General features: G+C 35.2%; 2 protein-coding genes across 5 annotated transcripts in view; one reads left to right on the top strand and one right to left on the bottom strand.

Annotated features, from left to right (window-relative positions):
• The window catches only part of LOC120633016 (transient receptor potential cation channel trpm), a 357,472-nt gene that overhangs the window by 120,100 nt on the left and 215,941 nt on the right, over positions 1 to 21,431 (top strand). The window lies entirely within an intron of this gene.
• Positions 4,499 to 7,371, bottom strand: LOC120633020 (venom carboxylesterase-6-like). The gene is made up of 2 exons (XM_039903051.1): positions 7,192 to 7,371; positions 4,499 to 5,773 (listed from the first exon to the last, which is right to left on the bottom strand). Exons 1-2 carry the CDS (start codon positions 7,369 to 7,371, stop codon positions 4,526 to 4,528), a joined length of 1,428 nt encoding a protein of 475 aa, XP_039758985.1. The 3' UTR covers positions 4,499 to 4,525.

Below are 21,431 nucleotides of genomic sequence, written 5' to 3'. Positions count from 1 at the left end.
GCTTGCTGCAATAAGGTTGCCTTTGCATGCCTACAATTCTTGTTCTTTTGCTTATTCTATATTTTATGTATATTTTGATGTCTGTGTGCAATAAAGTATTTCTTCTTCTTCTTCTCTCCTACTGCTGAACCTTAAACTTGACATATGCTTAATCTTAATCTTCGTTGGATTGACTACAAATCTAAGGTCTGCGCTAAATTTACATGAAAAGACATGAAACCTTTCAAACTGAGTTTCCCTGACTCACATTATCTTCTTTCGGAAATCTAATCGAGTATGTGTCACACTTGTATAATAATCTGCAATATTCTTATCGAACATTTTGTATATTAATAAATGTAATTACTATAATTTGTCATAACTCATACTGTTTTCTTTTTAATCTCTTCTCAATTTTAATAGCTTGTTTAAATAATAATATTTATCTGAAATTTTTGTATCGTGTTTTTTTAAAGCCCACAGAACGGGGTTTTATAAGTTTTACGTGCCGTGTGACGTGAAATATTCGGGACTGTTCTAAGCATTCTTTGATGAAAATCGGTCCAAGATGGCTGTCGCAACAAAATGGCGGATTTCATATTTTTTCGTAACTCCCACGGGGATAAAAATAAAGTGCCTGGCTAGTGGAATATTATATACTAGCACAAATTAGAAATCCAAGATGGCCGCTACCACAAAATGGTGAATTACATACATTTTAACAACTCCCACAATATGGGTATCAAATGAAAGTGCTTGACTAATAGAATAATGTTTAAACAATTTGTTGAAAGTCGTTTATGTGGAGAGAGAGATTGATCTAAATTCTTTCGATCCTTGATAACGTTTCCCAGCACCTATTTCGTGTGACACTTATGCCCGTTTTAACTAACGACAAACATGGAAATGGACTACGGTCTAAACCCTTCTCATTGTGGGATGAGACCCGTGCTCTATAGCGGTGATGTACAAGTTTATTCGTCAATTTATTCATACCACAAACATGTGATGATAATTGTTGACGCCCGCCGACTCGTATTGTAACAGCGTGGAGGGTCTAAGCCCATAATGTACTTAGAAGGCCTGCGCCCAGCCGTACAGCCAGCACGGGACATAAATCTGACTAAGATGGCGATAAAATGAAATGGCAACTATTAACTCTAGTTTATTACGTATGAACGTATGACTAACACGAATTCGGTTAATCCAATCTAATCTTACACATTGATTTTGGCGATAGATATGCTGCGATATCGCGCTCAGATAGTTGAGGGGATGCGCTCGACATGGTGGAAATCAACAATAGTCTGTAACAGTCCGCTGAAGGCCCAACAGGGGGATTTCCACATCGCCAACACGCTGGGTAGACGAGCTGGTCAGACAGAGGTCACAGAGGACGCTGCTTTATATATTCATTATCCGGTATATATATATCGGCTGCATCATCACTTACATATATATAGGTGGAACGCGCTTGCCTAGAAGATGTCTATTCACTCTTGATTTGAAGGTACTCATATTGTAGGTGCTGGAGAAAATGCGAGTTGGAAGGGCATTGCAGATCTTTGCGGTGCGAATCAGAAACGAAGACGCAAAGCGCTTCGTACGCGTCCGCGGTATATCAACCACGTAGAGATGCAGATTTTTATGGTGCCTCGCGGTTCGATGGTAAAAAGATGAGGGGGAACTAGATCAAACAGTTGAGCACACTCTCCGAAATATAACTTATAGAATACCGAAAGGCAGGTAACCTTGCGCCGATGCTCCAAACTCTGAAGTTTTTTATTGGCTAGGTCACCGATGAGTCTTCTAGCACGGCTATCCACTGAATTCAACGCATCAAGCTGATACTTGGCAGAGCCATCCAATTAATGGGAGCAAATATTCCCTTAGTCGCCTCGTACGACATCCGCGGGATGAGGAGACTGGTGACAACTAGCTGTCATCTCCTTCTGATACTCACTTGCTAAATTTTTGCTTTTATTTCAGTGCGGGATAAATTACAGTGCAAGATTTGCTCTCTCGCAATCGAGGAATCTCTTTCGCATATCAAACTCTGTATTTACAAAATAAAATGTCACTCGTTACAGAGCCGCAAATCCTGTATTTTAGATTTTTGTCTTGCATACGTTCTGTCAAAAGCCCGAGGTAAAGAATTGTAGGCAAATTTTAGCTTTAATTCAATGCAAATAAGATTCATTTCTCTCCGGTGTTCCAGTATTTCCATACTCGAAATCTAATTCTCGATTGCGAGCGTGCAAATCCTGTACTAAGGCTACAGACGTGGGCGCAACAGGTACATACTCTATTCCCTCACTCTCATAGTCTGATAGAACGGCAGCTCCAATACGGCCGGAGAGATATCAGGCACAGCACCGACAGCTTTAACGCACTTGTAGGTTTTTTTGCCTCATGTGTTTTTTGCCTCAATTATATGGCTAACCCTGCTGACCGTACCACAGCAATGCGGTTTGACTGCATAAGTAAGCATGGCGGTAGTACTTTTCCATACGAATTCTGTTATAATATTAGTTCTATTAGTTAAAATTTTTACACGATTTTTGTTAACATGCCCTTCATGTTTGTTTGTATGCTTATAACCGACTCCATTGGACTTGATTTTGACCCTCTTCAAACAGTTTCATTTCTTTCAAACTTTTCAGATATATCGAGGACCTATGACAATACTAATTTGATAAGTAGATTATAGTAATTTCTATCCATTTTTCAATTTGCTAAATAAGATTTTTGTTAATTTATATAATTTTCATCTATAACCGGTCTTTAGCCGATTTTTCTAATATTTACAAATTTGATGGCAAATTTGTTACCGATTAAATTGTTACTAAAAGGTACAAATTATTTTGGATCTGTCAGCTAAGATTTATCGTAAGAAGGTATGACAGCAGTTGCGTAAAGTAGGTTTAATCCTACTGATATTAATTATACTGATTATATTATTTATTATACTGATGTTATAAATGTGTCTGTTTGTTTGTTTGTTGTCCATATCCGGCTTAACCGATAAACGGATATTGATGAATATTTATGCCGGACAAAGCTGTTTCTCCAAATAACGCGAGATTTAAAATAATAGCTTGTGATATTTATGAATTGTTTTGGCATTCACCACTTAACTAATCTTAGTGAAATTTTGCATCAGAATATTTGCTTTTCCTTCGCTTTTGGCGTTTTGGTACATTCTGTTTATTATGAAAATAACTCCATCGCTGAAGCGTAGAATTTGTGTTGCCTGAGTGTTAATAGGGTTCCATAATCTTACATACCTACCTACTGTTAAAACAGGATTCAAATATTTAGCGTTTAAGGGCACTTAATTGTCGTAAACGATAAATAAAATAGACTCATTAAAGTAAAGATTTTGTGGTAAATATCTTATAAATATTGAAGAAAAGTCTGAATAAAAATAAAATATAATATATTTCCATAGATAGTTAACAATATAACAGGCAATAATAATAAACCTTCAATGTAACTTCACTTACTACCTTGATCCGAAGGTAGACTGCAGAAGATAGGTAGTTGATTTATTTTGTGTAATAAACATGTAAGTTTATCATCATAAATGAATCAAACCACTCGATGCAGGCTTAAATAAAAGGCCAGAAGCACTCATTAATTCTGATGCATTTGTGTGAATCAAACAATGAGTAGAGCCTCGACGTTTTTAAAAAAATCTGAGTAACGCCTGCGTGACTAAAATAACTAGCCCAAAAGTGAACAAACTTTCTGCAGAAGACACTGGTTTTGGTGCCCGATAATGTGTATCGAATATTGGGTTCCAGAATGCAATAGCTTCACTCTTGATCTCCCGGGATACTCCTTGTGTGAATAAATGGTTATCGCCGGAAAATCCACCGTTAAAGTGTAGAATTGATGTTGCCTGACTGGTAATTGGGATCCATATCGTACCAGTATGAGGTGGTGGCAATGACGGACTCCTGAAAACAAATTAAACAGGAATTAGTTTGTATGCTAAATTGGCAGGGTACCCCTCTACTTTTGGGGTTTTTTTATTTATCCGGGCTCGAAAGCCCTACACGTCCATCTTCAGGACGAAATCATCCATGTGCAGAAGTTTGTCAAGATCAGGAAAGCGGCTATGTCGTGCATAGGTATAGGTCCCAATTTAAATCATTTCCCCGTTTTGTGTCGGAATAGAATGTAGTGAAATCCAGTAAACTGCTTTATGTTACTTAAGTTTTAAAATATAATTGTAAGCTATCCAGTTCGGGTCACTACAGGTTAGCAACTGTCAGAAATGTTACTCAATATGATCGTCTGGATCATGCATATATTATATACTTAAGTATATATAACTTTTTTAGCAGTATGTATTTAGTACCTATTTTAATCTCTATTTTTTCCATAATATTAAGTAAGTAGCTACTCAAAAATAAACCATTGAACTTTTCCGGCACCGCACTCGAGTTAAAGATCGAAATCTCTTTAAATTAAGCTCCTCTTGTGCTAGCCCTCTAGATCCGTTGTTCAAAGAGAACAAAATAAATTATAGAAAAAACTCTTACCCAGTGTACGCAAATTCTGTGAAGCGTCGAGCAACTGCAATATTTACGGATTTATCCAAAACTCGCAAATCAAAGTTAAACAGATAATTTAAAATGGCTCCGTGTCGCGCTCCACTAGGAGGAATCGGATACGCCCAGTCAGAGTTATATGTACCATTAACAGAGAACTTCAACAAGTAAACATTTTCTGAAGATTTCCATGCTCTTTCCTGGGATCCTCTTATCATGGGAAGGATTATTAGAGTGTCTCCATAATAGTCCAAGTATTTCTCAATATTTACCATGCCAATTGTGCTTTGGCCAAAGTAAAAGTCACGTATGTTTTTTGCTATTGCTGTTTTATTTTCTTCGAATTCAAAAGCAAGGTCAACTTGTATAAAATCATCAAAGTTAGTATCCATTCTTTGAAGCCAATCACCATTAACTGCTTGTGGAGCGCGTAAGGTTCCTTCCATATTCGCGAAAGCTGCTAAGTAAGGTATTTGACTAAAGTTTCCTGATTTTAAAATATTAATAGGTGCTTCTTCAAGGAATGTGTCGCTTGGATTCAAATTTATATTCTCAACACATGGAGCAAATAATAGAGAGGTATCATTAAATTTTATGGAGCTTAGAGCTCTTATGAGTACGGTAGTTTCAGTGGATGCTAGTTTTTTCGCCAAATCTGTTCTTGACATGTCTGTGTATCCTAAATTTTCTGCCACTTTCTGAGCATGACTTACAGGATTGTATGAAACAGCCCACGGAGCCAACGCTGACCCACTTAACACTATAGCTTTATGTGCTAAATTCTGAGACATTGGTGACAACGTTATCAAATCGACCATGGCAGCTCCGGATCCATGACCGACTAGTACGACATTGTTAGGGTCTCCTCCGAAACCAGCAATGTTTTCTTTAATCCATTTTAGACCCTGGACGATGTCTTTCAAACCAGCGTTTCCAGGAGCATCGCTGACACCAAGACAAAGGAAACCGAAGATTGATAGACGATAATTAATCTTAACAATAACCAGATCTTCAACAAGATTTTCGAAGGGATATGGTGTGGTACTTGTTAATTCATAATCTTCGCCTTCAATCCATACAAACACTGGTTTAGGTGTTGTGAGATTTTTCGTAAGGATGTTAAGAACTAGACAATCTTCTGTGCCGATAAATCCATTTGAGCTTGGTTGGGCACATATAACTGAATTGTCGACGGCTTGGAATTCTTCAGAATTAACGGGTGGCGTGGTAGGTGCCTGAAAAATTAAATTTTTAAATTAAATCGCTAATTGCAATGTCATTAATTGCATCGATTTTAAAATATTTTTGTAATAGATCTTTTAACTGCCAGGAGAGATAATTTGGGTTTTGTAGTTGCTAGGTGTGGCCCGTGGTTTCTATTGATCGCATCGTCTTGTTACACAGTCTACAACATATCTATGAATGAGATATCGCCGGCAAATAGTTTTTCATTAGGACATGTAGTTTTAAACATACAGACAAACTGGTCAGCTTTATAATATTAAGTATAAGACAGCGATGCAACTTTGGTCAACGTATTGCAATAATCTGCTAAGGTATACGCAAATATATACTCGTACTTATTGGAGCTAAATTATAAGGGCCTGAATGAATTTTAACGTATTTTTATTTATATTCGAAGTGATCTTTGTAATTACTTTTAATAAAAAAACTGCAAAATTTAGCGATCTGCCATGACAGCTAAAACGCGAAATTCAAAATTGTAACGTCACGTCTATTTAAACATAAATTTTTATCGCTTAAAATTCAAAAATCTCAGCGTAGGTATACCAATATAGCTTTTTTTATTTCAAAGTATCATATGTTAAGTTTTTTATTATCAATACCAATCCAATAATCTTTAGCTATGGAGCAAGGACCTACTCAATCACTAATTTGCCTATGACGTCGTCAAGATTGTTGCCATGACACCCTGCGAGCGATTAATATAATTTGCGATTTATGACAACAAAACCTTCCATTTCAGCAAAAATAAGATATCATTTGGATGAAGTAGATACTTCCCAACGTCATAGGACAGTTTTTTAAAATAAGTTATCTTGCATATAACAAGTGTCCATGAATTATTTTTCCAGTTTCTTTAACCTATGATTTCATCTAAAGTATTTATCAGAATGATATACTATACTGGAAATTTAAATCGCTATTAAATGCCTAAGAATAGTATATTATTTATGTTGTTATCATCCATACTCAATAAGAGTAGATATCGTCGCAACACTATTTTAATTAAAGTTGTAATGAATGATTAAGAAGAAGAAGACAGAAAGAAAGATTTAGAAGCTACTGAAAATCTATCTTAAATCCCTATCATCCCTATCCCTATCCATACTAATATTATAAATGTCAATGTAAGTTTGTTTATTACGGTTTCACGCGAAAACTACTTAACCGATCCTCATAAAACTTTGTACACATATTCTTGGAAGTTTTAGAAGTAATATAGGATACTTTTTATCCCGATATTAAGCCCGGTTCCTTTGGGAGAGGGGATAAAAGTGTTTGACGATTTTACACCATAACTCCGACAAATTATAACAGATTTAATTAATTATTTCTGTACTATAGAGGTTATAATATGTGATGTGATGATGATGATGATGAACTACAAAAATAAAGAAACAGAAATTACCTTGAACCTGTTTTCGCCGGTCGGGTTGCCACCATATCGAATTCCGTAGAAGGTCAGATAATCGCCATCTTCTACGTGTCGTCCCACGACAACACCTTGCGTCGTATTCACCCTGGGCAATTGCTGCGCGTGCGCAAGTGCGCACAGGCACAACAGCAACCACATTGCGTGTACACACATTGACAGAACAAAACACACTTGCATGCCCTTCCGTGAACTAACGTGGAATGAGTGTATAGTATATCGTTATCAGTGTTTATATGTATATGGTAAAAAATATATGATGTTATCTCTTTAATACTTTCAGCTATTTACCCTATAAGCTCAAGTTTGGTGGGTTTTTTTATTCCACTACGAGAGAGTCCTTGAATCAATCTGCAATCTCATTTGGTGGCAAGTAATGATGCAGTCAAAGATGGTAAATTCAGAAATTGGTGCAGCCATTTATAGGAGTTTCGTAAAAAGTATCAGCTGACGACCTCCTTGGTGCAGTGATAAGTGATGTCATATTATAAGAACAGGTCCCGGGTTCCATGCCCGGCCGCGCCGGGGCAATTTGGGAATTTATAATTTCTGATTTTTTTGGTCTTGACCGTAACTAGTTGAAGAATAAATCGGAATTGGGGCCATTCTAGCATTTAAACCTATTAAGGTTTACTAAAGCTAATAGCAATGCTTATGTCTACTTGTGGTGTGTATGTATGTGTGTGTGGGTGTGTGTGTGTATGTGTGTGGTGAGTGTGTGTGTGGTGTGTGTGTGTGTGTGTGTGTGGTGTGTGTGTGGTGTGTGTGTGTGTGTGAGATAGGGAGAGAGAGAGAGAGATATAGAGATAGTGTAGTGACAAGGTTTGAAGCATCCGGCTCCGCTTTCATCTCTCACAAGATAGAAAAATGAATTTTAACATGTAAAATGTAAATTGATGATATTGGAAAAAAGCAACTGCTGAGTTTCTTGCCGGCTTCTTCTCGCTAAAATCTGCCTTCCGAACCGGTAGTAGAGTCACTACACACAGACAGACTTTACGTTTCAAAAGTGCTTATATTAAGCCTACTTGAAATAAATGAATTTTGAACTTTAAAGAGTTGTTGAAATGCTTTTTTTTCTATAGAAATCGCTTAAACGATATATAACGATGCCTCATCCTTTGATTCCTTATCAACCCTTTGATTTTTAATGCCTGTTTTCACTAATATCCTAATAGTATAAAAAATTTAACTGAATGAGTCATATATATGAAAGCGTGCTATAAAGTTTGTATTATAAGTCATTTGTATTAAATTTCATGACTCATTTCATTTTTTAATCCCTCAAAAATATTAACAAGTCATGCTTGTATAAATTAAAATTATCTTATATTATTTTTTTGGCCTGCTTAGGAATCGATCTCAAACATAAGAATTTGATCTGCGAAATAATCTATTTTTTGAGGATAAATATTCTATAGGAAAAATAACATTTAATTTTCGAAGAATAACGTACTTTATGTACGTTTTTCTATACACTAAACTACTATAACTACTAAACCAATCATCATGAAACTTTGTACACATATTCCTGAAGGTATTAGAAGTAATATAGGATTCTTTATATCCCGAAATTAAGCTCAGTTATTGTGGGAGAGGAGACGACAGTGTTTGACGATTTTACACCATAACGCCGTGAAATGATAACCGATTTAAATTGTTACTTCTGTACTTTAGAAGTTATAATGTCTGTTTAATTTTGCCCAAATTTCGTGTAGATCTGTTGATGTGATTGGAGATAGAGGACTGAACTCCTCAGCGGACGGCAGCAAACCCGTCATTTAAGGCTTAGCTATCCTAAATACATAAAGTGCTGCCACATTTATGAGGCCCTCAGTGCTAGGACTAGATAAAAGTTGTCAGAAATGTTCTTCGTTACCTTTAGCATATGAATCAACTAATAATGCGATTTCGATTCTTCCTTTAACGTTACAACAAAGGTGTTTCCTATTCTTTGTAAGTGATAGAGGGAGCTGAGATTGATTAGACAGTTCTTTTAAGATATTGTTTGTTATGTGAATAGATTTTTTTTTTTTAAACTACACCGAATCTTTTTTTATTTAAGAATACACAACTTAAAAATTTCGAAAAACAAAAACAAACGCAGACGAAGTCGCGGGCCACATCTAGTATATCTATACTTATAATAAAACTGTAACTGGAAGATTTCTGTACATTTAATATATTTTCAATTTTTTTATAATCATCCCCATGCTTTATAATCGATACTGAGCCCAAAACAGATTTTTTTATTTTTGTATGTCTGTCTGTCACGTGAAAACTACTGAACGGATTTGAATAAAATTTGGTATACTGGTAGCTGGTATTCCGGGTCAACATATAGGCTACTTTTTATCCCGATAAACAATAAGTTTCCTCCGGGAAACGGGATGAAATTTTTTATCAATTTTGCTTCACAGTAAAATTCTCCGTTAAATTTGAACAGATTTTAATAATTCTTTTTTTATTTGAAAGTGTATACTAACAAGCATGTATTGTGTATTTTTAATGAAGATCTGATAAATATTGTTGGAGATAAAGGACATAACTCTTCACAGATACTAGCAAGTCGCAAGGCATATGTCACAACGATTGAATGCATGCGTACCATCCTATTTCTGTAAATTGGCTGAAATATAACGATATTTTCTAAAGATGTCATGCCGACTTTTAAGTCACAAAATGCAGCGGGCCGCCCGGCCGCGAATAACATAGTTTGAAAATAAAACTGGACCTGGTAGCGTTGCAATTTGTTTCTAGGTTTTTTTGAGATATTGTAACCTCTAATAACCGATTCGGTGTAGACGAAGTTGCGCGGGTCAGCTAGTCATATTATAAAAGCGTATACTCAATCTCACAAATGACTTCTGCACCTTTCGCAGACGATGTGCAGATGTCACTAATTTATGACCATTTCTTGTAAGTCAGTCGACTTTATATCCACTTTTTGTTTATAAAGACTAATATGTTGTCTTACAAATACTATATTGTTATAAATATATTCTGAGGCTAACGTAACTATACCTATTTCTTTAAATTTTTCACGGAGGGATTCACGTGTTTTACCTAAGTTTATATATTGACTGTACAGTTCTTTTCTGCAATATGAATATAGTTTCAATATCAGCAGCTTTGCCCCATAATAAAATCCCGTAAGACATCACTATGAAAGTACGCAAAGTAAACAAGTCTTGCTGTTTCTACGTCAGTAACCTGTCTAATTTTCCCGACGGCGTAGTCAGCCAAGACTATTGATAACCTACCTACTACAAAAATACGGATCTTTAACTGCTGTCTATTATCATTGGCCAGAAGTTGTATAGACAAAACTACTCTATCATTTACAAAATACAGTTCATTCTCCTCTGGGTTGGATGTAACGTATATGTTAAACGACTAAGACACCGGGAGGTAACTTTGCATCGTTCGATTCCATGTAGGACTGCGGTGCATCGATAATGCAGTCGTATTTATATCAAAATACCCACCAATTCAATGTCATGAACATTGGTTGTTAATCAAAGTTTAACTGTTTACCCACTTTATAAATTTACTGTAACATATATGTCACAGGACGATTCATCAGTTATCACAGACCAATTTACATACCACGTGACATGTAACTTAAATCCTTTTAAAACAAATGCTTAACAGTGGGCTGGGTGGTAAATGGTAATAGAAAGTCTGTGCTCAGCTGTCTGACATTAATATGCCGAGGATAATGATAAAGCCAATTGGCAATATCTCTCGTTTGATAAAAAAAAACGTTTGACTAACACGAATCCGGATAATCTTATCTACACCATTGATTTCAGAGATTAATCCTAGTCCTACTAATATTATAAATGAGAAAATTTGTATGAATGGATGTTTGTTACTCTTTCACGCAAAAACTATTAAACCAATTTGACTGAATTTTGGAATGGAGATAGATGAAAACCTCGATTAACACATAGGTGCTTTTTATCCCGGGAAAATGTGCGGTACCCGCAGGATTCATGAACAACCAAAAAACCGCGTACGAAGCCACGGAAAACAGCTGGATGATGTGATGTATCGATATCGCGCTTACTTCGTAAAATCGGTTATATGAATCTGTATAAACGCTTTATAAGTGTGTGTCTGTGATCGGCAATAACGTTCTATTTTACCCCCTTACAGAAATAATTTCTAAATTTAATAGTTCAGTAGTGATTATTCGCTTCTATATTTCATACATATTTTAAATAGGTACATATGAGGAGTGCATAATATGTAAATAGAATTTAATAACATCTTTTTTCTTTTCTTTTCCTGAGCCTGTCTCCGTACTTGGTTGGCCTGAATCGTCCGTTGTACGTGTGGCCGCTGATTCGGCTCCCCTTTGATCACTCCAGTCAGCCGAGCTCACTCCAGAAGCTTAGAAGGCCGCAGGGTCGTCCAGTGCTTCATGGAGTGTTGCTGAGGAGCCAAGGTGTGCTGCGCGCTGTTCTGCTACTCCATTGCATTGGAGCATTACGTGTATCGGTGTTTCATCCGTCTGCATGCATGCTCTGCACCGAGGTCTGTCAGTTATACCTAAAATGGAAAGGTGTTTGTTTAGTAGGCAGTGCCATGTTATCATACCTACAACTGTCCTAAGTTTGACCCTGTTAAGTCGCAGTATATTACTGCAGGTTGTTAGTCGTGTTTTTATCTATCTATCTATATATATAAAAGAGAAAGTGTGTGGGTATGTTCCGTATAGGCTCCGAAACGGCTGGACCGATTTCAATGAAACTTTTAGGGAATCTCCGGATTGACCTGTAAAGTTTGGTGACGATCGGAGCACTCCTATTTTTGAACTGTCAAATACATTTACTATGATGATATTCTATTGTTGGGTGTAAATGGGTGTAGATAATGATCTTCACCCGCTCGAGAAGAGAATAGAAGAGAATGAATACGGAGAGAAATAAATGATTTAATATATTATGAGACTTAATTAAAAATTTAATGAAAAAGTTTATTGTTTAAATAAAATAAAGCAAAATGTAGCCCGGCGATGCGGGCTGGGTACGCTAGTGTTATATAACATAAAACCATAGTTCTCAAATAAGACAGTTACTGAGTATTTCCTGCTATAAAAACACCTTACATTTTGCCTGACACGGGATTCGCAACTAGGATTCCGTTAGGGTGTTGCAAATTACTCGACATAGCCTAACCTCACTTCAACTGTAAAATAATGTTGTAAAGAAGCATAAGAAAAAAGAACGAAAACCCTCCAATTAAAATTTTATAATACAAACAAAAAGATCCGAAATGCGATTCACATGTGATTTCTTTATGTTAGTATTCTGCAACTTGTATTAAATTAGTGACATACAGAAATATGTGAATGAAAGGTGTGGAAAATTCATATATTATTATCGTATTATTTTCTTCTTTTATTTATTTATACACTTTATTTATGCACCACAAAAAGAAAATAAAATGGACACAACAAAAGAAAACTTATAAGGTAGGATATAAAAGGCGGCCTTATCGCTTAGTAGCGATCTATTCCAGGCAACCTTAGGATTAGGATAACCAAAAGACACCGATTGGTGGGGTGTATTATTATAATATACATACTAACGAATACTTAAACACTAATACTTATCCAGATTACAAACATGAAATAATAATAATAATGAATATAAAAAAATATAAACTAATATATACTAACACATACACTTTTTTGTGAATGTGAATTTACTGGATATTTTCTTCATTTTATATCATCTGCATACCTTGTGCATACCCCGTATGCACGCCACTGCCGAAACCCGGGACCTCCTACTTAAATTCACAGCGCTCCGTTGCGCCAGGGAGGTCGTCAAAAACGTTTTGGCAATTTAATATCAGTTGCTTTAACGGTGAAGGAAAATAGCGTTAAGAAATCTGCATGCTAGAGAATTATCTATAATGTTCTCAAAGGCGTGTGAATTCCAAGAATCCACACTCGGCCAGCGTGTTGGACTAAGGCGTAAGCCGTTCTCAGTAGAGAAGACCCGTACACCGTAGCTGGCCGGTAATAAGGTCGCGTAAAGCGAGTTGATGACTTTATATTATAGAAATAATGAGTTACGTATTCCTTTGTCTTCTACATCGGTACCTACATTGTAACGATTTTCCTTTACATGCCGAGTCGAGTTATTCGTAACATTCGGCCTGACCTCGTTTTTTAAACTTATTACGCTTTTAAATATTCAAGAATTACGTTGTTTCAATATTTTAACAGCTTTGTAATTAGTAGGTTACTCACTCGCACGCAAACACCCTTCTTGTGATGGGCGATAAAAATAATCTATATGAATAAATAAGTTTGTCATTTGGGTATTGTACTAAGCTAAGTTAAAATAAAAACTTCATCGATAAATCATATTCGTGCAAAGATTAAATTAATTTTTTTACAAAAAAATAAATAAATAAAGAAATAAACATACTACGACAATACACACATCGCTATCTAGCCACAAAATCACGTAGCTTGTGTTATGGCTACTAAGATGACTGTTGAATATTTTAATGAATATCCTACTAATATTATAAATGAAACCGATGGGTTCCAAGGTGTTGTAGTGGCGACCCCGCACCGGTAAACGCAGCGTGGGTGGACCCCCAACCAGGTGGACAGACGACATCAAGCCTATGTCCTGCAGTGGACGTCAATCGGTTGATTTGAAGATGATGATGATGAATATTATAAATGCGAAGGTTTGTACGAATGGTTTGATGTTTGTACCTTTTTCACGCAAAAACTACAGAACCAATTTGATTTTTTACTCGGCGAGCCCTGAGAAAACTATTGACAATACTAAAAAAATATGTATTATATGAAAAAAAGTCTGGGAGGGGATATATCTAACTTTTATAGTTAAGTCGCAGTATTTTCTTATATTTTTTTTTATTAACGATAGGCGACAATCATGCCCGTTAGAAAGCAATGATGAGGTCTAGGTTGGAGCACGCTTGTCTAGAAGAAGCCTATTCACTCCAGCCTTGAAGGTACTCAAATTATACGTGGCAGGAAAAACAGTTGCCGGGAGGGCGTTCCACATCTTAGCGGCACGTATCAGAAACGTGGATAAGTAGCAGCTCTTGTGTTCTAACATTTTATTAGATCGCAGTGATCTACAATGTTGCAGTATCATATAAATGGTTTTATCATCAAGGGTATTTATATAGCAGTAAATTACTTTTTAAATAATTTCTATCGGACATTTAATTCGGAAATTATCGCAAGTATAAAAAATTTTAGGTCTTCACATAAACACCACAGTAAAGTAAAGTATTTGTAATTTTTTTATTCCTTTTATTAAGTGAATTAATAACTAGCTCAGCTATTTTATCTAGAAGTAAAATAGGCTATATTAATTCGATTTTCCGCAGGAAACAGCTGATTATGTTAAAAGCTAGTGTTATTGCTAACCCGTAACTATTGTGTCACTGTTTGCACACAGCCTCGTAGCAGAAGTTATGATCCTAGACTTGGCATTCGTCCAAATATGAGCAGAACAACCCCTCACAGCCTATAAACTATGCTCGCATATCTATTATCTAAATGCTGTATATATTTCTTTACTATCGCATTTTTACCCGACTTTTGTAGGGTTATGTGTATATCTACGTATTTATAGATAAATATACTAAGCTGATTTAAATAAATTGGGTGTTTTTGGCTTCCTCTTAACGACCAAAGTGTTCGTGGAAATGTGAAGTCACAATAAATAAACAAAAAAATAATGAGTGAAACGATCTAAGTTTGGTACAAAACGAATACCCCCTTAGTATATTTTATAAATATACTAAGGGGATCGTCTGTCGCAGAAAAAGTAACATTATTTTCGAAAATTGAAATCCACCTACGTTCTAAAATTAGTTGTTAAGAAACCTAAACCTGGGCTACATAAAAGTTGAAAACAAGAAGTCCGGTAAGATAATAAAAAAGGGGTTATTTAACAGAAAAGGTGTAGTCGGTGGCCACTGATCCACTCAAGCTCAAACGACATCGGCGGTCACAATTGGCAGCACCATTATGGTGGCCACGACTAATTTTTTTTGTAGATATAGGTTCTCGTAAAACCGAAAGGTTCGTAGAAATTAAGACAATAGTGTTTCCAAACTTTACGGTCTCGTGCCACTTCGGTCTGGCTCCCTGAAACTCGTTCAACTGAAACGGTATGCTTTGTGATATTAGATCTAAAAGCGTTGTGTTCCATGAACCGTAAAATCCTCAGAATTCAACATGCTGCTTCGGTTTTCGGAGTTACGTTCTACATTTGAATTTCGGACGTAAATTGTTGTTCTTGTAAATACAAGATATCTAATAATACTAAAGCTTATATAGCTCACAGATAAGCTTTCATCTTGGGCAGCTTGTCTATGGGCGACGATTTATTTGGATTGGTGTACATTTTTGTATATGTTTTTGTAAATCAACGTCACGTCACGAGTGAACAATCACGTGTTGAGCACGGACCCCCTCACGGGGGAGAGGCTTTTGGAGCACACTGCCCTGCGCTGGACCAATGTTGTTCGGTAGGTTTCTATAGATTCCCCGGGAGATGAGCATAGGGCAAGTGTATTAAAAAAATAACTTTTAACTTCTCATGCCCTTAAAGTCTTACTTTAGACTATGTGTAAGCGGACTTTATGCACTTGTGCTTATGCATAGTAAACATTACACAGTGCGAAGCGCTTCGTACGCGTCCGTGGTATATCGACCACGTAGGGATGCAGATCCTTACGGTGCCTCGCGGTTCGATGGTAAAAAGGCGAGATCTAATAGTTCTTGAGCACACTCTCCGAAATATATCCTATAGAAAACCGAAAGGCAGGCAACCTTGCGACGATGTTCCAAACTCTTAAATTTTTTATTGGCTAGATCACCGATGAGCCTTCTAGCACGGCGATCCACCGAATCCAGGGCATCAAGCTGATACTTGGCAGAGCCATCCCATAAAAGGGAACAGTACTCCATTCACGATCGAACTTGAGCTTGGTACAAGGTGAGAAGCTGTTAAGGCGTGAAGTACCGCTTGACCTTATTGAGAATGCCAAGTTTCTTGCCAGCTGTTTTTGCCCTGGATTCGATGTATTGTCCAAAGTTGAGGTTGGATGAAATATTGACACCTAGAAGCTCTACACTGTCGGTAATAGGCAAAGATATACCTCGGAAAGTCGGAGTCAGGGGAAATGGACTCCGTTTGGTAGTAAATAAACACGCTTGCGTTTTGGTAGCATTAAATTTGACCAGATTAACATTAGACAGTACATTTTTGATTATAAAGCATATGGTTCTAGTATTGTTGATCATAAAGCATATGAGGTGAGGATTTTTTTTTTAATGCAAAGAGTATATAATTACTAATTAATTTTATTCTTTTTTACTTTATTATTGTTTTCGTCTATTGAGAATCAAATGAGAGCAACGACGATAAAATAATAACATAGATATAACCCGTTCATCACTTCACGCGTTTTATTTTTATGTAGTCTGTAAGGGCAGGCGAATATTATGAGCAATTGGTGAGAATTCACGTAAGTAATATGTAGTTGTTTTTTTTTTAACATATTCTATTTTCAGTTATGCTAGGCACTTGTATGTGAGACTTATTATGTAGTTTTTTTAATCTATCTTATGAGTTATTTTGTTTATAAGGAACTGTCGATTTATTTTACAATATTTTATTTCTTCGCAATCGAAATAAAAAAACAGTGCTGAATTCGGTCATAATACCCATTTTATCTTTCATTTAAGTATCACCTTTGATCTGACCCGGGAATCGAATCTTAGACGTCGAACAATACTCGGTCATAAAACCAATTTTGTGTCATCCTAAATCAATAAACTATTTGTACGCATGTGTTAGGAAATAGGGAATTACAGCACTTTATCTATGATAAACCCGATGATTATATTAAATATATCAACAAATAATAGTTTGTATACTCATTGATAATGTATTGAAAATAGAATAATGGACTTTAGTAAACTGTCAAATAAAAGTATAGGATCTATGGCGGGAGACGCGGGTTTGACAAGTTAGATTGGCGGCAAAGAAAAGTGAGGACGGATTTAAAAATGAATTAATTAAGAGAAGGAGATTAAGTAAAGTATTGTGGATAGAACGTTACAAATTGGGTTGAGATGATTTATAATGGAAACGATACACTTAACGAAATATTGTTGTGGCGAAACAAGTCGTATGTACTGGTGATGGAGTCGTTAAAAGTTGTTGGTACTATGGGTGTACCTGATGTTACATCAGATAAGTATATCTCATCCCTTGGTTTATTTAGGTATCATATATGGAGCCCTAGCATAACTTTATACCGACAGTTTATGTAGCAGAGGTTGCTCTATACAAACAACTTGTTCCAAAAGTCCTGATGTTATAAGTGATAATAGTAGTTATGTTTGACCTGTCTTAAAATATGTCTTGTATCAAAGGGCCTAGCGTTATTACATATGACGTTGTAATGATGATGTTGTAATTGTGTTTATAAGTTGTTTTAATTGATTGAATAAAAGAGCAACGGTAGAGTTTCTTGCCAGTGGTCTTCTCTGCCGAAGACAGCATTCCGAACTGGTAGTAGAGTCATTTGAAGGTAATAAGTAATATGAATTATAGAGAAGCCTAATATACAGTATTAGAGTCAGTCTAGTTGTTTTATTTCACTCCTTGGGAAGTCAGGTTTATAGAGTACAGACCCACAACACTGCTCTAAAGCAGGTTGGTGGGCTTTAATGATGTCTTTTATAAAATTAATACTTTAATATGAGAAACTAGGTATTTAGCTTCAATAATACTGTTAATTGATGAAAGATCTAAGTGCCATCCTGAACATTGTGGGTATTATAGTGAATATCTGAATCCCTGGGCCCTTCCATTTTCTATATTTTTTTTAGCATCAGAAGTTGGATCCTATTCATGTCCAATTTATGCCTTTCTCTAATGCAGATTTACTTTTTTTAGAACCATCCCGTCAAATATGGACATAGTAAAGAGTTTGATGTTTTTTATGATGCCTCAACTATTTGCTGCTATGTGCTAAAACAGAAACACTCTGGAGACAAAGCACCATGCTTGGTGAAATTCTGTTTAAGAACCAATGGATAACCATCTTGGCAAATGTGGATATAGTACATGGTTTGATGTTTTTGATGATGTCTAACTAATAGCTGGTATGTGCTAAAACAGAAACACTCTGGAGACAGAGCACCAGACTTGGTAAAATTCCATTGAAGGATATGTGGTTTGGGGAACCAATTGATGTGATATTTTTATTTATTTTATCTTTTTGTGATTTCTACTTTTGAAAGATAGTACTTATTACCTGAAACTGATATGGACTAGTGGCTCTTTGTATATTTTGCTGAAATGATTAAGTCCAAAATATAATTGATTTAAGTTTGTTTGTGAAAACCAACAAGACAAGTTGGCCAAACAGAATGTGTAATAAGTTTGATAAATTTGAATTATCAAGTTTTATTTAACCAGTCTGGTTAGACAAATAGAATTTATGTTAGGTTTTATTTTATTAGTCTGTCCAGGTTAAAATAAATTAACTGGTCAGGTTAGCCGAACGTAATGTGTAATAGATTTTTCTTATAATTCTTATTTATTACATACAAGCTTTCAAGTTTAAATTAAGCAACTAGTCAGGTTAGCCAAATTGAATGTGTGTTAATTTTTAATTTATGTTTGTGTGCTCAGTTTTCAATAATTAACTAGTCAGGTTAGCCGAGCTGTTAACTTTTATTTGGGAACTTTTCTATGTACTTCGAGATCGAAGTACTTGTCAGGAAAGCCGAGATAGGAGAGATTATGTAAATTATTCAGAACTTATAAAAGAATACACATAAAACAAAACAAAAAAAAAACAAAAAAAAAAAAAAATTTGTTGGTAGAATAGAATAGAATATGATTATGTATCAGAACAATACATATAGGGAAAATTACTACTGAATAGCTAAATGAAATAGTTTATATGTTGGGTTGTGTGAAGAAAAGTATTAGGAGTCAGCTTAAATGTTGTGGGTTAGGTTAGGTTAGAGATCTTTCAGTATGATGTTGAGAGAAGTTCTTAAAAATGATATAAATAAAATACAATTATGTATAAACAAAATAATGTTGCTGCTGCAAAGGAAAATATATTAGTTGCATTATAAATAATTAGATTATATTCTGTTAAACAGGTGGTTTAATTGATGTTTAGATTGAAATAATCTTTGAATAATAGAAATAACAATTAAACATAAACCTTGGCTTTTATGATGAGATGATAAAAAAAAAGATGTAAACTAATAGAAATAATTCCATCTTAGCGTTTTTATATTAATTTATTTATATTTATCTTATATATTACTTGACTTGGACAGTGGAAAAAATATGAATATCACCAGTGGGTGATGATGTTATTGATATCACTTGAGAGTGATGATGTTGTTGATATCACCAGTGGGTGATGATGTTATTGATATCACTTGAGAGTGATGATGTTGTTGATATCACCAGTGGGTGATGACGTTATTGATATCACTTGAGAGTGATGATGTTGTTGATATCACCAGTGGGTGTTGGTGTTTTGGTATATATTGGATTGACTATTAGACTGTACCGATTGCATCTGTGACTAAATGAGACTAACAATGTTAATGACAGAATTTATGGGAAATACAATTACCTGTGTGGATATTTTGATAAAGTTGGACTAGAGGCAAAAGGATAAATTGTTTGAGATTTATATTGAGATGGAAATATTTGGATTGTGATTGTACATGTTAAAATGTACAAGATAAATGAAAATGAGTATTTTTGATTTACATTGTTGAAAATTAATCATTTTACTTTATTAGAAGTATTATATTGTTGTAATATGTAAAATGGTGTGGAATTTTAATGAAATAATTTTTTTTTGGTCTCTTTCACTTTAATTATAAAATGTTATGATTATGCCTATCTTTTGATAAAATATTGTTTACAGTTTATTGATAAAAGTGTATACAGAATGTAACTGATTTGATGATTTTTTATGCTTATATACCATGAACTAATTTTATAGAGGTGTACATAAGATGATGTATTTATAAGGATGTTCTTTGAACCTAAAGACTTATGATACAATACATATACCTAAAAAGAATAACCCTATGTACTTCGAGAACGAAGTACTTGTCAGAATGGCCGTGTTAGGAAATAGGGAATTACAGCACTTTATCTATGATAAACCCGATGATTATATTAAATATATCAACAAATAATAGTTTGTATACTCATTGATAATGTATTGAAAATAGAATAATGGACTTTAGTAAACTGTCAAATAAAAGTATAGGATCTATGGCGGGAGACGCGGGTTTGACAAGTTAGATTGGCGGCAAAGAAAAGTGAGGACGGATTTAAAAATGAATTAATTAAGAGAAGGAGATTAAGTAAAGTATTGTGGATAGAACGTTACAAATTGGGTTGAGATGATTTATAATGGAAACGATACACTTAACGAAATATTGTTGTGGCGAAACAAGTCGTATGTACTGGTGATGGAGTCGTTAAAAGTTGTTGGTACTATGGGTGTACCTGATGTTACATCAGATAAGTATATCTCATCCCTTGGTTTATTTAGGTATCATATATGGAGCCCTAGCATAACTTTATACCGACAGTTTATGTAGCAGAGGTTGCTCTATACAAACAACTTGTTCCAAAAGTCCTGATGTTATAAGTGATAATAGTAGTTATGTTTGACCTGTCTTAAAATATGTCTTGTATCAAAGGGCCTAGCGTTATTACATATGACGTTGTAATGATGATGTTGTAATTGTGTTTATAAGTTGTTTTAATTGATTGAATAAAAGAGCAACGGTAGAGTTTCTTGCCAGTGGTCTTCTCTGCCGAAGACAGCATTCCGAACTGGTAGTAGAGTCATTTGAAGGTAATAAGTAATATGAATTATAGAGAAGCCTAATATACAGTATTAGAGTCAGTCTAGTTGTTTTATTTCACTCCTTGGGAAGTCAGGTTTATAGAGTACAGACCCACAACACTGCTCTAAAGCAGGTTGGTGGGCTTTAATGATGTCTTTTATAAAATTAATACTTTAATATGAGAAACTAGGTATTTAGCTTTAATAATACTGTTAATTAATGAAAGATCTAAGTGCCATCCTGAACATTGTGGGTATTATAGTGAATATCTGAATCCCTG

The sequence above is a fragment of the Pararge aegeria genome, chromosome 21 (assembly GCF_905163445.1).
Source record: "Pararge aegeria chromosome 21, ilParAegt1.1, whole genome shotgun sequence".
Taxonomy (NCBI): Eukaryota; Metazoa; Arthropoda; class Insecta; order Lepidoptera; family Nymphalidae; genus Pararge; species Pararge aegeria.
Note: the sequence above shows the minus strand (reverse complement) of the source record. Positions and strands in the feature narration are given on the sequence as shown.